Below are 15,008 nucleotides of genomic sequence, written 5' to 3'. Positions count from 1 at the left end.
CGCGCAATTTAGTAAATGAAGCCGCGACGGACCATGTAATTTAAAAGTCCAAATTGGAGGAGCCGTTCAAGATGGAGCGGCCTTTTTCAACCTCCAAAGTCACAGGTAAGCTCTACGCGTCTCACAATCCGTTGTTGTCTCTCGTTGGCCTACTCGTTCGTAACTCGACTGCGCTGTCCCCAAACTGACCAAGCATGCTATTCGCAGTCGAGTACTTCGATCCCCACGACGTCTACAAGCTCGTCACTCCGGGCCTCATTCCACGACTTCCTCTCAGAAATCTTCATTGGCAATCGCATGCTGGACCTTTGCGCTCGATCGATACCCTCCACGTCGAGCTCACACCTGCTGGCGGAGACCCAGCTGCCCCGATCTCGCCAACCATCTCTCCTTCGCTTCGCCGATCAGTCAGCGCTGGCGCAAAGGATGATGGCTTCCAGACGCAGTCAATTGGAGGCAAAAGCACATCTTCAGACATCTCCGATACACCAACAGTAGCGGCGCGGCAGCCTGGAAAGGAACGGCGTCACCAAATACCAGGACTGAGGCGAACCCCCTACCTCAAGGTCCTGCTCGTTCGATGCGACGACAGCGACACATACAAATCCCAAACAAGGGCGGAGATCAGAGAATGGATCAAGAAGAACACGCCGCCCTCCCAGTCTACCCGGAAGCTGAACACACAAGAGAACCACGATGCCTTCGAGTTCTTGATTATTCATGTCGTAATACCCAATACTTTTGCGGCAAATCAGCCCAGAGTCAGCGGGAAGGGCCTTGATGCTGCCGAGAAGGCAAGGTCATCAAGATGGGGCTCCGGATCCTCGACACTGTTGGAGAAGCTTCGGTCTGATTTCAACAGTTCTAGCAAGGGCGCGATCGACCATGTGGCCCAGATTCGCATCGGCATCAACGACGTTCCGTACGATGTACTGCCTCGAGTAGTTCCCGCCACCCCAACTGGTTATACCGAGTCGCGTCAGGATGCCGAAAACGCATGGGATGACCTTATTGGAAAATTCAAGGAACTGATTCTGTCATCCTTTGACATGAGGGTGTCCCAATACGAGGAGGACATCAAGGAGAAGGACGCTCAGCGGGTTCTACCGGGCTGGAACTTCTGTACCTTCTTCATACTTAAGGAGGGTCTTGCGCGTGGTTTCGAGAGCGTCGGTCTTGTGGAGGATGCCTTGGTCGGCTACGACGAGCTCAGTGTTGGTCTTGACACCGTCATTCAGGAACAGGCCACATCCGGAGATCCTCAGACGCACGGAGGCTCCCTATTGAGCCACACAGAGGACCTCGTGAGGCGAGCTGAGGCTGCCGTAGCGGAGCTGGGTGCCGAAGACGGATCTCTGGATGATGATCAGCCTGTTGATCTACAGGCCGCAGATGCCTCCAAAACGGACAAGTTCGACGACATTCCAATCAGCGCAACGAAAAAGCCGTACCGCGAAATGATAGTCGCCAACAATGTGTCAGTCTTTGACTTCCGCTGCTACATTTTTGCGAGACAGATATCGCTGCTGCTCCGCCTTGGCAATGCCTGGTCAACTAGGGAAGACCTCCTGGCAAAGCTTAGAGAGCAGCAGGAGTCCGTCCTTCACGGTGTTGCACCGCAAGCGCTGCCCCCAAAGCAGACAGATGAAGCCGAAAACCTATCCATGTTGGCCGAGATCTGCCGCAGGACACTGGAGTTCGTACCGGCTGTCTCGCAAGTTATGAGAGCCGACATCTTGGCTGCGTTGAAGAACAAGCTTACCGAGGAAGATTCCCCGATTCTTAACCCCGTCTTGGCAGAAGCTATTGACAATCTTGTTGCCTCCTTCGCATTTTCCGTCGCGCAACAGATCCTTGCTCAAACATCGAGCAGAGCACTGCCCATACCCCCGTCTACACTGACTCCATCCGACGGCCATGAGCCAAAGTCGTCAATTCCCGAGTTGAAGACTATGCTGCACCCTGCTAGAAACTCTTCTCTGCGCGTGGGAACAGGTTCCGACACGAGTACCAGACCACCACCTAGTCCTGGAATATTTCCCGGAGGTACAGGAACCAACCCCGATGACAACACACCAGCCAACGCCCAGTTTCTCAAAGCTGGCCTGGAGGAGCTCGCTGCACGTCGTGCAGAGCTATACGCCCTGTCTAGGAATGTTCTCCAAGGTAGCGGAAAGAAACGAGGCTGGGATACCGGATGGACATCTGCGCCAGTACTGGGGGAAATGGATGGCAACGACTTTGAAGACGTTGATCTTGACGGTGATGATCAGAAGTCGCAGGCGGATAACCAGGAATCGCTTTGTATAGGCCTGGCTGGCATTGAAAACGGCCTTCTACACACTGCGCTCGACAGCAGAGACGACTTCTATCGTCTGTACGAAACACTGACAGACAAGGCTTTGCGCCATTACACTGTGGCCAACCACACACATGCAGTCAAGACTAGCATGGCCGACCTCGCCGTGCTCAAGTATCACCTTGGCGACTACGGCCCCTCCGCGTCATACTTCTACATGACTACACCATTTTTTGGCGAGAACAGCTGGAGCCTGTTGGAGCTGTCCATGCTTGTCATGTACTCTCGGTGTCTGAAGGAGCTCCAGCGTAAAGACGAATTTGTCCGTGTGGGACTGAAGCTCTTGACGAAGGCAGCCGCCGCAGAAAATGAGAAACTTCAACAGAAGAAGTCGTCAATTGCAGCTCAAATGGAGGTCCAGTATCCGGAGAAAAGCGCAATCGCTGGCTTCCTCGATGAAGTCTTGAGCGTGGCCAAAACACTGTCCAACGAGGTCAGGGTGCCTCTGGGGCATCTCTTCACACAAGTTGAAGTCGTCGGGCACTCAGCCTACCACACTGGCAAAGACTGTTTCTCCCTCAGCATTAAGCTAAGAAGCCTGCTTATAGATGACCTGAGCTTGGAGAAGGCTGCCATTCGTTTGTCCCGGACGTCATCCGGAGGAACGAAGGAGCTTTGGCTACACACTTGCGAGGCCAACACCCTTAAGCCAGGGATCAACGAGTTGCAGCTTACCAGCACTGTAAGTAGCACACCGACGACATATCGAGAGGTGGACTAACAGGAGCCAGACAAACGTTGCTGGTCACTACAGGATTGACCGGGCAGATTTGATTTGCAACAAGGTCGACCTCCACTGGGAGCGAGACGTCAACCAAACACCCAGCAAGACGGCACAGATCTTCCGCCTGCCCGACCTGGAACTCTATCGCCCAGCTGGCGGCCTGAGCTGTCGCCTAACGGCGGCAAGAGACATTCAACTGGACAAGAACAGCTCACTTGACTTGGAACTCTTAACAGGATGGAACTCCATCAAGTCCTGTGAACTTTCGGTGAAACCGTCGACCGGCGGTCTTCGAATCATCTCGACCGAAGCAAAGTTCCTTGGACCCGCACTCGAATATGAGAAGCCTTTGGAAGCCGGACTTTTTCGTTTCGGAAGCATCACTGCGTCGTCCGCCATCAAAATGCGTTTTCCGTACACCATCGAGCAAGATGTTCCAAGTATTTCGACCAGAGTCGAAATGACTTACACTACAGACGAGGGCACTTTCACCTACTCCAATGTGTTCTCGGTCCCTGTGGCGCTCGCCTTGGGCGTTAATGTTCAGGACGTTTTCAAACACAATGCCTTGTTTTCCCGCTTCAGCGTCTCGACAGCCTCGCTGAGCCCGCTCAGAGTGTTTAAGACACATCTCATTGACTCTGATGTGTTTGCTGCCCATTCTGCAGCCCCGCCAAACAAAGCCGTCGTGGTGTTCCCGAAGCAGCCTGCCAGTCTGCTCTACAAGATTACACGCAAAGCTTTAAGCAACACTACACCGAAGACCCAGCGGACCCTGTATCTGAAGCTTCATTACAGCGTTGTCTTGGATGAGATTATTGCTCTCGTCGAAGACTCCTTGTCGAAGTTTATTGAGGAATCCCCTTTATCCTCATTCTCAGGTTTGTTGATCAACCGCGTCCTTGCAGAGTTGCGGTCAAGTCTTTCAGCTTATGACTTGGAACGGGCCGCCCTCCTCGGCGAGGTTTCCACGGCCTTCGTATCGCCATTGCTATCAGAAAAGATCTTCAGGGGCCTGGGTACAGGCCCTGGCGGCGAAGGAGACGCTTCTACAGCTCTTCGAGCATTTCTTCTCTCCTGGCAATCAGCGCATCCAAAGTTGACCGTCACGGGAATTGAGTCGACTAGTCGATCTATTCTCATTCCTGTAGATGTTCCTTCTATTCCCGTTTTTCACTCGGTCGATATTCAGCTCCCACCGCCCGACGAGCAGATAGCAGGTTCAACCCTCGCCGTCAATCAGTTGCTATCTGCCAATCTACGTCTACGGTGGACGCGCATCTGGGACACAGCTGTCAGCGATGGCAAAGGCATCAATAGGGACTACGAGTTCAGCTTTGATGTGACTGGCACGGGTGACACATGGCTCATCGGTGGCCGGAAGCGCGGCAACTTCAAGAGCCTGGGAGTAGACAAGTCGGACGCCAAGTTTGGAGAATCCGAGTTGCATGTTCCGGTACTCATCGTTCCGCTGCGCGAAGGGCGGCTGCCCTATCCTAACGTGGAAATCCGCGAGGTCAAGAAGGAGGAAAACGACGAGACAGCTGGACACCATGAGATCGACTACCAAAACATTGGAGAAACAGTACGAGTCGTTGCTGACTTGCAGCGGGTGACGTTGAGTCTGGATGCTAGTGGCCCCAGTGGTGGTCCATTAGTTCTTGAGAGCGAGCGACGCGAGTTCCATCATCGTATCTTGTTGTGATAATACCACGATTGTCTATCTTCGGCCACTTGACAGTCTGTTGCAGATAATGTGAAATACAACGACAACAAGGTGAAGCCATTCGTATTGGCTCTCCTGCTTCGTGAGAGCATATTCCAAGCGCACTGCCGTTCTCGGGGTTGCCGTTCTCTCCATATAAGCTAGCCACAACTTCACGTTGCCCGATGAAACCATGTGATTACTTGCATTTACCCACTCGTCCCACTTTGAGGCTCCGCGATGGCTGGGGAACTCGGAGCAAGCCAATACATGTTTGCAAGCGACCAACATATCCACTATTGAGTCCAAGATAGGAAGGCGATTGAGCTGTGCCTCGTCCTCGTGACCGCCAGGGCGTTGTTGGCTGCTGTGCCGTAAAGCAAGGTAGTTACACAACGGGCCTCATTCTGAATGCAAGGAAAGTGGTCGGCACTATTACCTACATGTGGCGTGAGGGCATCTTGGCAACTACAATTTCACGTGTATATAAGTGTCAGATACACGTCGCCCCTTGAGCACATTCATGCTAAAAATCCACCGAAACAAAAGAACAACCACCAAGCTCCAAGAATTTTTTTTTTATGCCAATACATTGCTCAGAGCTCAACTTTTCACGGCTCAGAACCAAATCACACCGAAGCCTTCTGCTTCTAACCTGTTTCCAAATAATTTCATCGGTACCCGATCAGTCCGATTGAAAGATTCCGGCCCATTCACTCATTGCACCGCAAGCATTCGCATCATAATGTCTGATCAACTCAGCAAAACCGAGAGTCAAACGCCGCTTGTGAGGCACGAAACTTCCGACTCCAAGCCGACGACCGCACCCAAGAAGAGGTCACTCTATCAACGCATGCAAGACAAAAACCGAGCCGAGATTTCCGAGGAAGATTTGCAAAAGTACACGGGAATGAACAAGGCTGATTTGAAGGATTGGGCCAAGGACCGCCCAGGGGTTGGAGCAAAGACGCCCGCTAATACCGGTAAGAAATTCGAGTCTTGGGAATCCATGCGCGTCACTACAGGAATTATGTGACGTGGATTATGTGCACTGGGATGAGCATGAGCTTGAAGACAGGAAAGCTGAGCCGAATGTCATGAAGATTCTTGACCCAGACTACTTGGTCGGTATGGAATAGAGTCTAAGACCATCGGTTGAATCACAAAATTTGAGATGATTTCTAGGATGCTTTTGATATAGACTGTAAACGTCTAGCGAAAGGGTTTCCAGACCCCATTACCTTCCAGAATCAAGAAGCAACTCATTTCCCTTTCGACAGCTGGACGATACCGGCACAAAAATCTTCTGTTCTGATCCAGATTTCTTCAAATTTTACTCCATAATTCAAATTTCGGAAGAGACTTGAATCGGGTTAGCACGTCGTTTGATGTCTTCTAAAGGCCCAATCAGCATTCTTGCATCATGGACCAATGGCGCGACGAAATGTCAACCTGATTTTCGAAAAGAGCGATGAAATGCGTAGCGAAGAGGCCTGAGTGAATTTGCATATAAGAAGCGAATCCATGTTTGATCAGATCCCCTCGCATCTCTTTTCTTATGGGAGCGGAAGTGGCATCGCATTTCTTTCGTGAGCTTTGACTTTAACGCTGGTTGCAGCGCGCTCTCATCGTCGAATCGGACCCGAGCGGCACTGATTCGGACCACAGCATCAGGAAATACCGGGTGAAAGACGCCAGAAGCACGACGCATCTACCGATCTACCGATTTATGAGAGGAGAACGCGAATGGCGGAACGGCAAGTGGACTCTATGCCCCCACTTTCCGGCCCGGTATTCGATACCACGTCGGCAGTGGGTTTGAGGGCGGGAGCGGGGGATCGACACGAGCCGGGAAAATCAACCCACCCTCGTGAACGTGGACTGACCATTATAGCTATGCATCACAGCTTAAGTTAGCCGGAATCGATACTGCTAAATACTTCGAAAATTGACGACTGCATAGACTTCGCTTATCATAGTACGAATCTGTCTCGGGTACGCCCCCATTCAGATTCAAGCGTACTACGCGATGGCCGCGAATCAGAGTCTGGCAGGCAAGATAGCCGTGGTTTCCGGCAGTTGTAGTGGTATAGGGCATGCAATAGCAAAGGAACTCAGTGCTCGAGGGTCCCACGCTGTGATCAACTACCCACACGCCTCCCTAGCTGAGGAAGCGGCTGCGGTAGCCGCAACTCTTATCACCCCCGGAATCGCGATCGAGGCCAACATGAGCACGGTGGACGGACCGAAGAGATTGATTGAGAGTGTAGTCGAGGTTTATGGTCATATTGACATTCTTGTTAATAACGCCGCAATTGCCATCAACCTGCCATTCGAAGAACAAACGCTCGATCACTGGGATTCTCTGGTCAACCTAAACGGCCGTGGAACCTTTCTCTTGACGCAGCAGGCTCTGTCATACCTTACACATGGAAGTGGACGCATTGTCAACGTTTGATCTATTAGTTCCCGCGCTGCCCCTCCGCTGCAAACTATTTACGCTGGAACCAAGGGCATGGTGGATTCGTTCACCCGGGTTTGGGCAAAGGAGCTACCCCCAAAGTATGGATGTACCGTCAATGCCGTGTCCCCCGGCCCTACTGCGACGCAAGGTTTTTTGAGCGCTGGGGATGAAGCAATGAAGGTTCTAGGGCCTACAATTGAAGCAACGCCAGCAGAGAAAAGGCTTGGCCAGCCAGAAGAGATAGCGGACGCAGTGGCGTTTCTTTGTGAAGAACGATCACGATGGGTCAATGGAGAACACATGTTCGTTAACGGGGGGCTTTACATGGACTGAAGGTCCAGAAAGTATAGGAAATATATATGTATTGAAACTTTGTAAGACTAAGTGAGTGACCGTTGGGATTTCTACTGCCTTTGTCTTGTGAAATATCACATACTCGCAGGGAAAGAGTGCTGTTCGGACACCGAGCGTACAACGTAGCGCCTACTGAGGTGGTCTATTCGCCAACCTCTCGATCTGGATGCCAATGGAGAAACTGTCTGGAAAATTTCCACTTCCATGTTGCCTGTCGCATTCGATCTCCAAAAAAGTAGAAGGGAATTATTGACAAGAACACGGTCGCAGATATACCTGCCAAGGTTCCAAAGGCAGAGAGGTATCCTGATTCTTGAACCCAAACATTGACGTAGAAGCTTAGAAGAAATCCAAGAACAGCTATTAGAATGTCAGTCCTTCAGATTCAATGCAGGAGATCTTGAGAGCCCAAGAGTATCTGCTACACAAACACGTCTTAGAACACCCTTAAGGACTTGTCTCACCTTTGAAGAAGGATTGCGTGACTATAACCTCGCCCGCTATAGGTCGATACGAATCAAGGATGTAAACCAGAGCCACGTTGTTAGACTGTACTGTCGTGAAGTTCACTACTTTAAACTTAGCTTGTGAACCCCCAATCTCTTATTCTATTGTTCGTATGCGTAAGAGACTCAGACAAAAATGGATGAACATACCAAGACCAATGCCAATGGTGGGACATATCCAATGCAGTTCCTTCTCGAAGCCTAAACCGTATAGAATGCATGATAGGGGACCCGTGATCAGGCTGATTACCATGGCAGGTAGCCGCATTTCGGGGATCCTAGTTCCGCCGCTCCGAATCGTCAGCTTGTCTGCCACCCAGTCTGTGAAGTGACCGCCGCAAAAAATGGCTAGAAAGGAGCCAAGTATTGTAGATAGGTACGTCAAACCAGATTCCCAGGTCTGAAAATCGTAGACCGTTGAAAAGGCGTTCGAGAAGTTGGCGGATATCACAACGATCATGCCAGTCGTGATTGCGTTGACCAAGGTTGCCCAGAACACAGCCGGCAGAGCAATGGCGACAAGAGGACGGAACATCAGAGCCAGAAGAGGTTCGCTAGTGTAAGTCCCCGAGAAGACTCTCATGGCTGCCAGATAGGTCTTCCACTTCGATGGAGATGACGCGTGTGAAGAAGAAGAAGGAGGGTCCTCGAGATACTGAGAACATGGCTTGGCAGAATCACGTCTGGTCGATACCACCTCTAGCTCCATTGTAGACCGCCTTCGATAATGTGTTTCGGGAAAGGTGAACAGGACCAGGACCGTACAAGTCCCGACGAAGGCAGAAAAGACCCAGAATATCATCCTCCAGCTGTAACTTTGCGTAATCAGGCCAGAAAACACCACGCCAACACCGACGCCTGCAGATAACGAGCATGTGTAGATACTAGTCCCAACCTGTCAGCATCATTCAACCTTAGTTTAGGGGTTCCGAAGTCGTAGCCAAAGGAGGATGAACTGACACCATGGCACGCCCGCGTTGGTGCAAGAAAAACAGATCAGTGATTGTCAGAGGTGCGACGATTTCCGCAGCAGCACAAGCAAAGCCGAGAAACAGCCTGCCAACAAGTGCACTGCCAAAAGAAGCTGCCACACCGCTCCATATGCAGCTTGCCGTAAGCAAAAGATAGGACACGATATACACAGGTCTTCTGCCGTACTTGATAGCGAGAGGCACCCAGATAAGATTGCCCACACCAATCATGAGTGAACACCCGGTTTGGAGGTATGATGCTTTGGCAATGTTGTTCCGCACAGAGTCGGGTCCAGGACCGAAGAATTCGATAGTAATCAACTCCAGAGCAACAGCAGGCCCGACAATCACAGCATGAGCGAAGAAGATTCCAAAGCATGTAAGCGAAAAGATGTAGTATTTGCGGGTGGATGACCTAGGTACGTTGCAATTTAGCACATGTGTCTCCCGACTTGTGGAGTTTCGGAGCGATATGAAGTGTTATTGCAACTCACCAGTTGAGAGGATCCTTGGGGTCATTTGAGGGCGTAGGAACCAAGATGATTTCATTTGTTTCATTGTCGCGTAGTTGAACTGTTCCCAGTGTTTGTTCTTTCAATTTACTGTCCACTTGTTCGTGCTGCCGCGGCTTCTGGATAGGCAGGATTGACATCTTGTTCATGGTGCATGAGTACGATACCAGGAAGTTAGGTGGGTAAGAAAACGAAAGATTGATCACGAGCGGGGACAAAGAGCGCGAGGAAAGTTGTAGGACCGGCTGCCTTGGCCCAGAGGACTTATCAACGAGGAGGCAAACAAAAGTGCTAAGAAATTGGAGGATACTTAAGAACCTCTTTCTTACAGACTCATGAATTGAGCCTCCGGGACCACCACGAGGTTCCATTGGAAGAGACGTGAGGAGTGTCGGGATGTCCTAGTGAAATGCGGGGGTGGGGCCTCGGGGCGGGATAGCTGGGGTTCATTCTGTGTTGGTGGCGAGATTGTGTGATTGAGAATATCCAGAAAGCGGAAAATGCTTAGGAAAAAGAATACAACCCTGCATTTGAAGAGACTAGACTGTAGATGAATGGACCTTTGCTCTGGCAACATTACTGACGCCCACTTTACCGAAAGGTTCCAGGACGCGCTGTAGACAGTAGGAGGCTCTTCTGCTGGAATACCATAATAAGTCTCTCGGCCTATCATCTAAACCATGCGTGACTCCTTGGTGAATGTCGCCATTGCGCAATAATGACAATCATTACACCAGAATTTGATTGTCTCCAATTTCTTACGTCGGACCTTGAGCTCTGGTGGTAAACTGTGTCTGGTCAACAAATTTTGCCAACCAGAATCAAACAACTTTAACTTGGGATGAAGCTTCAGTTGACATATACTTACCTCAAGTCTATGTCAGGCGCTCTATCGATGGATTCTATGTAAAGAGCGACATGATGCTGCAAACATGTATACTTTGGCATGCTAATGACGAGTGAATGATTGAAGGCTCTGTGGGAAAAGGCGAAACCTTTGGAAAAGGTCACGTCGATTTGAGCTTAGTATATTGCTCGTTCATCTTAAGACACTACTTTAAAGTTAACAGAATGGATGTGCAAGTGAAGTCGCGATGATTGTATGTGGACACAAGTTTCGAAGTCCATGTTGAAAATGGTTCACCCGGATGTCTTGCGGTAGTGGCATACCGCACAGTTGCCTGAAGTTAAGCCTGCATGATCAGCAACACATTCCATTAGTCGTGATTTCCGGTCAAGATGAAGTTGATACATCACACATCGATTCATGTGGTGTAATCAGTTGATGATTTTCCTGGAAGGGAGTGAAGATCATACCCCCGGGGCAGAACCCTTACTCCCTGAGACCCTGAAGCGTATAAAGGACTTCAGATTGTTACGGCACCTGAAGGCTAGAACGGCAATGGAGGACGTCAGGGTTTACTCCACGTTTGGAACTTTACCTTTACTAACCCTAGCTATATTGTGGAGTAACAGAACGGTCTATCATTACCCCATTGCGCAGTGACGAGGAAAAGGAAACCGACGGGGCGAGGCCATCGTATTTCCTCGGCAAACATCCTATTTCGTGTATGGGTTTCTCGTTTAGAGACCACCTTGCCGATCTTGCGAGCACAACCTGGATATTGATACAACCTGTCAATCCAAAAGAAAGGGAGGGGGGATTGGGGGGCTGGGGAAACAGCGGTGAACGATCCGGGTGAGAATGAGGCAAGGGCCAAGGGGCGCTGAGGAAGTGGATAGTTTCATTTGACTGTTGCAGGGTCATGCACGGCTTTCAGCCCGGACTGAAAGTCGGCCTCGATCGGAGGACAGTGGAGAATGCGGACGGTGGAGATGGTAGAACGTGGCTAGGCCCGCTCATGGCAACTCCGAGACTCGTCCACGCACGGGATATTCAGGGTCTTCCAGAAAGAAACTTGAGACGGCGTTTTGTGTATGAATAACTCAAACTTTGAGCACGGTTGGCTCGGTCCGGAGTTCGCTCCCAAGACAGTAAGCGAATTTTGAGATTTACGGTTCGGAGGCCTAACCGCTGCCAAACTCTATGAGGGATAAAAGAAAACCAGACGAAGATGCTGATATTGCTTGACTCCGTTTGGGAATGGAATTTTGCTACTCTGTGATTATTGACACAACCCGCCTTGTGCGGCACAGACACTGCGGGAGCGATACCTTGAGAATCTCATGCTCAACATCCCGGACCTCGGCCTACCGCCACAACACCTGTGCTTTGCTGCCATGGCGCCATTCCGTCATGTGGGATACTTCTGTTTAGAGCCAGGTCCAGACTACTGGGTCCCAGTGAACCAGACGACTCGACAAGTGGTACGAGGATAACGCGAATAGGGAATATTCATCCTGAGATGACCGCGCGGATGAAACTTTATTTAGAGTTCAACGCTAGGAATTAAGTTCGTTGCCTTCCATCTCAAGACATTCAGCGGAGACGCAGATTAGACCAGAGTTACATCAATGGACAGGGCACCCTGTGTTTCTCGGACTCCGCCTCACGACATGCAGATGGTGTCTCTTGAGCTTCCGAATGGTTCAAATTGGAGATATTCTGCTCCCGAATGTGGTGATATCGTTCGTCTAGTTCCAACTTACCGAAAACTCTCTGGGTTAGGACGCAGGAGTCAACTCTCTCATCATGTTTGCGACGCTTCGAACTGAAGACCGAGATGGTGAGGTCGTATGTATCTCGAGTACACACCAACTACCGCAACCCGGCCAAAATACGAACCATTTTGCTTGTGACGGCTGTCGAACAAAGAAGGTAGAGGCGACTGGCTGAACCATATGGTAAACCAAGCTGACTTTCTCACTTAGTTGAAGTGCACCGGACACAGATTTGGTTGTCAACGGTGCCGAGATCGCAATCTTGCTTGCACGTACTCCAATACCGTACCACACCGGCGTCGCAAAGCCGGAAGGGCCTCTGTGCCGCACAAGAGCACAACAGCTCATGAGCTCACGCCATCTACGTCGGAAGAATCGACGATGATGCCCCCTTCAGGGTCACCCAAAGAGCAAGTGACAACGGTGCATCCGGAGCAACTGTCTGAACTCAAATGTGTGTCAAAGGATGCGGCATCGGACCAAATTTTCTCACCGGCACGAGCCGAGATGGACATGGACTCCCAGTCAGCAAATATGCTCATCCAAACTCCGACATTCATCAGCTCGGGCCCATCACCAAGCACACAGCTGCGAGAGGATTCGTCTGGAACACCCCCCGACTTCGAGGATTTGGCTTTGCCAAATTACATGGAGTCAGACCTGCATGACTTTGACATGGACGACTTGCAGTTACTTGATGCCGAGACCACACTGTCAGAACAAGAATCTGAAAACCTTGAGTCGAGCAAAGGTTTTTTATCCAGTACTCCGCCAATGAACGAGCAAATTACACGGGAAGCCAGTTTTGCTAGAAGCAATTCGTCTTCAGGTCAGTTAGAGTTCTCCAGCTTTGAGCCACGTCAGGTAGCTCCAACCACCTTCAAGTGATCGATGCTAAGCGGATGCAGACGATTCCCAATGGGATACTATTCAGCCCCCACGGAGCAGACACACAAGGGATAACATATCTCATAAGGTCTCACATGACTCCATTGCAACTAAACGAGCGCCGTCCAGCCTCTCATCTCACGGCATCAGCTCCACGGTGCCCTTTAACCCTCGTCACCACTCAAACAGCTTTCTTTCGAATGTTCCAACATCGTTTCCTATCAACCATGGCCACGGTAGCCCCGTCAATGAGCCAGGCTTACGGATGAGTGTTGCTGCCGCAGCAACTTGTCGCTGTGTTGGTGTGACGCTGAATCTGCTCGAGAAGATGCAGACGCAGAGCAAAGTCACTACTTTCTGCATGGCAGAAACCTCCTTACATCTACTCAAAAAGTCGATTTCCCAATGCCGATCTATAAGTCATTGCTCTTCGTGTCGGAACCGTTCTAGAGTAATGACATTTTCAATATTGCTGGCTGAAAAGATAATGGCCATCTTAGAAGACATAGCATCTGTTTGGGAGTGTGCCTCACAGGCTTCAAATCTCGGAGATGACGCGAGGATTGAGGCATACGGGCATGCACACCACTGGATTCCTGTTCTCTTAGGGCAGTATCAGATTGATACCGTCCAGGAACGTTGCGAGATATTTGGTTTCTTAATTCTGTTACAAGTACGGCAACTTGGAAGCTTTCTAGAGTCTCTAAGGTTCTCAGTTGACAGACATAGGTTGGCGCCACACCAAGCCTCGCTACAACCCATTTGTCTCCGACTTGAGGAGTTACAGGAAGCTTTGAGTGGACAGTCATGAGGCGTATCTATATTCCATCTTGAGAATCGCATCTAAACCTCGAAAAATACAACCGGAATACCTTTGGGTATATATTAAGAGACGAATCGCACATTCTGACTCGGATGCCATTCTCAAAGGGCCGCACCATGCACATGTGTGGGCCAATCAAAGCCTCTGTGTCTACGGACACAGATGCCGTTCACCTAAAGGGTTACGGACATATTTGGCCAAACTTTGGTACTCCTACAGCCCGAGTTCCCTTTCTCCTGATCTCGGTATCGGCCGCTTCCCGATGAATGATCGAGTTAGTTGAGCCGTTTCATCTTTCAGGGACCGCGACCCCCGCAGATTAGCCGGCGAACCTGGGGATAGACGGGAGAGCGAGTCATTCAAGCTGGAGACCTTAATGATTGGGAGTGTCTTGGCCTCAAGACTAGTTTAAGGTTTAGAAGCCCGAAACTCTATTTCTGACACCCCGGTCCTAAATGCATTAGCAGAAGCTTAAACATACGAGCGTTACTCTTGAAGCGGCTTGATTAGCCACAACCGCCGAAGCACTGTTACAGGCCTAGCGTTCCATCAATAAGAAACACACCCCAAATATGAGCAGCTGTGTCAGCCTCATGCCTACTAAAATGGAACGTCGCCAAGAGGCCCAGATCTTGGCCATCCACCAGACCTGAGCACGTCTACGAGTCAACAGGCAGCGTATACGCTGTCGTGCATCTCTAGACGCCCGCTCTCATCTTATGCTCTACCCATAGCTGCTTCAGAAGTTACGACTGAAGTCGTTTCCATATGCTGCTGGGGGTTTGTGACTGCGGCTTCCCCGGCCCAACGTCTCTTCAACCAGCCCACTTCAGCTACGACACATTCTAGGGTGAGCTGCACCGGGTCGACGGCTTATGCACGTCGCTTGGAGTAGACTTTTATTTTGAAGCAGAAAATCTCCCTGAATAGCTACGATAAGCAAGAAGACACGGCTTGAGACACGTGGCCAGAAGGCCTCTCGCCTTGAAGTACATGTACGGAGTACTCCGTTTAATTCTCGGACCCGCTCAAGACGGAAATACGCCGAAGACCCTGTAGGTATGCGCCATTCAGGTTGGA

General features: G+C 50.5%; 5 protein-coding genes across 5 annotated transcripts; 4 read left to right on the top strand and 1 right to left on the bottom strand.

Annotated features, from left to right (window-relative positions):
- Window positions 1-71: 71 nt before the first annotated feature.
- Window positions 72-4,788, top strand: BDP55DRAFT_566081 (uncharacterized protein; the record flags this gene model as incomplete). Its single annotated transcript, XM_060570479.1, has 3 exons — window positions 72-105; window positions 208-3,041; window positions 3,091-4,788. The coding sequence occupies 3 exons, from the start codon at window positions 72-74 to the stop codon at window positions 4,786-4,788; spliced, it is 4,566 nt and encodes a 1,521-aa protein (XP_060422725.1).
- A 407-nt stretch (window positions 4,789-5,195) lies between these two features.
- BDP55DRAFT_414057 (uncharacterized protein) lies at window positions 5,196-6,030 on the top strand. Its single transcript, XM_060567395.1, has one exon. It carries the CDS (start codon window positions 5,312-5,314, stop codon window positions 5,822-5,824), a length of 513 nt encoding a protein of 170 aa, XP_060422724.1. The 5' UTR covers window positions 5,196-5,311; the 3' UTR covers window positions 5,825-6,030.
- Window positions 6,031-6,817: 787 nt separating this feature from the next.
- Window positions 6,818-7,585, top strand: BDP55DRAFT_698645 (uncharacterized protein; the record flags this gene model as incomplete). Its single annotated transcript, XM_060577797.1, has 2 exons — window positions 6,818-7,203; window positions 7,255-7,585. The coding sequence occupies 2 exons, from the start codon at window positions 6,818-6,820 to the stop codon at window positions 7,583-7,585; spliced, it is 717 nt and encodes a 238-aa protein (XP_060422723.1).
- Window positions 7,586-7,622: 37 nt separating this feature from the next.
- Window positions 7,623-9,946, bottom strand: BDP55DRAFT_594933 (major facilitator superfamily domain-containing protein). Its single transcript, XM_060570977.1, has 5 exons — window positions 9,578-9,946; window positions 9,073-9,498; window positions 8,263-8,996; window positions 8,071-8,175; window positions 7,623-7,966 (listed from the first exon to the last, which is right to left on the bottom strand). The coding sequence occupies exons 1-5, from the start codon at window positions 9,742-9,744 to the stop codon at window positions 7,749-7,751; spliced, it is 1,650 nt and encodes a 549-aa protein (XP_060422722.1). The 5' UTR covers window positions 9,745-9,946; the 3' UTR covers window positions 7,623-7,748.
- Window positions 9,947-12,120: 2,174 nt separating this feature from the next.
- On the top strand, window positions 12,121-14,320 carry BDP55DRAFT_414035 (uncharacterized protein). Its single transcript, XM_060567394.1, has 4 exons — window positions 12,121-12,374; window positions 12,428-13,046; window positions 13,126-13,778; window positions 13,835-14,320. Exons 1-4 carry the CDS (start codon window positions 12,249-12,251, stop codon window positions 13,880-13,882), a joined length of 1,446 nt encoding a protein of 481 aa, XP_060422721.1. The 5' UTR covers window positions 12,121-12,248; the 3' UTR covers window positions 13,883-14,320.
- Window positions 14,321-15,008: the final 688 nt, after the last annotated feature.

Source organism: Colletotrichum godetiae, assembly GCF_030913485.1.
Source record: "Colletotrichum godetiae strain CBS 193.32 chromosome Unknown BDP55scaffold_81, whole genome shotgun sequence".
Taxonomy (NCBI): Eukaryota; Fungi; Ascomycota; class Sordariomycetes; order Glomerellales; family Glomerellaceae; genus Colletotrichum; species Colletotrichum godetiae.
Note: the sequence above shows the minus strand (reverse complement) of the source record. Positions and strands in the feature narration are given on the sequence as shown.

What these genes read in the sequence shown, in the direction of transcription:
- BDP55DRAFT_594933 (XM_060570977.1), bottom strand. Translation starts at nt 9,744, where the DNA reads ATGAACAAGATGTCAATCCTGCCTATCCAGAAGCCGCGGCAGCACGAA. An exon ending in CAACGCGGGCGTGCCATGGT is followed by an intron (nt 8,997 to 9,072) that starts GTCAGTTCATCC and finishes GGTTGGGACTAG; the next exon opens with TATCTACACATGCTCGTTAT. An exon ending in CACCATTGGCATTGGTCTTG is followed by an intron (nt 8,176 to 8,262) that starts GTATGTTCATCC and finishes AGTTTAAAGTAG; the next exon opens with TGAACTTCACGACAGTACAG.
- BDP55DRAFT_414035 (XM_060567394.1), top strand. Translation starts at nt 12,249, where the DNA reads ATGTTTGCGACGCTTCGAACTGAAGACCGAGATGGTGAGGTCGTATGT. An exon ending in ACGGCTGTCGAACAAAGAAG is followed by an intron (nt 12,375 to 12,427) that starts GTAGAGGCGACT and finishes TTTCTCACTTAG; the next exon opens with TTGAAGTGCACCGGACACAG. An exon ending in GTTTCTTAATTCTGTTACAA is followed by an intron (nt 13,779 to 13,834) that starts GTACGGCAACTT and finishes TGACAGACATAG; the next exon opens with GTTGGCGCCACACCAAGCCT.
- BDP55DRAFT_414057 (XM_060567395.1), top strand. Translation starts at nt 5,312, where the DNA reads ATGCTAAAAATCCACCGAAACAAAAGAACAACCACCAAGCTCCAAGAA.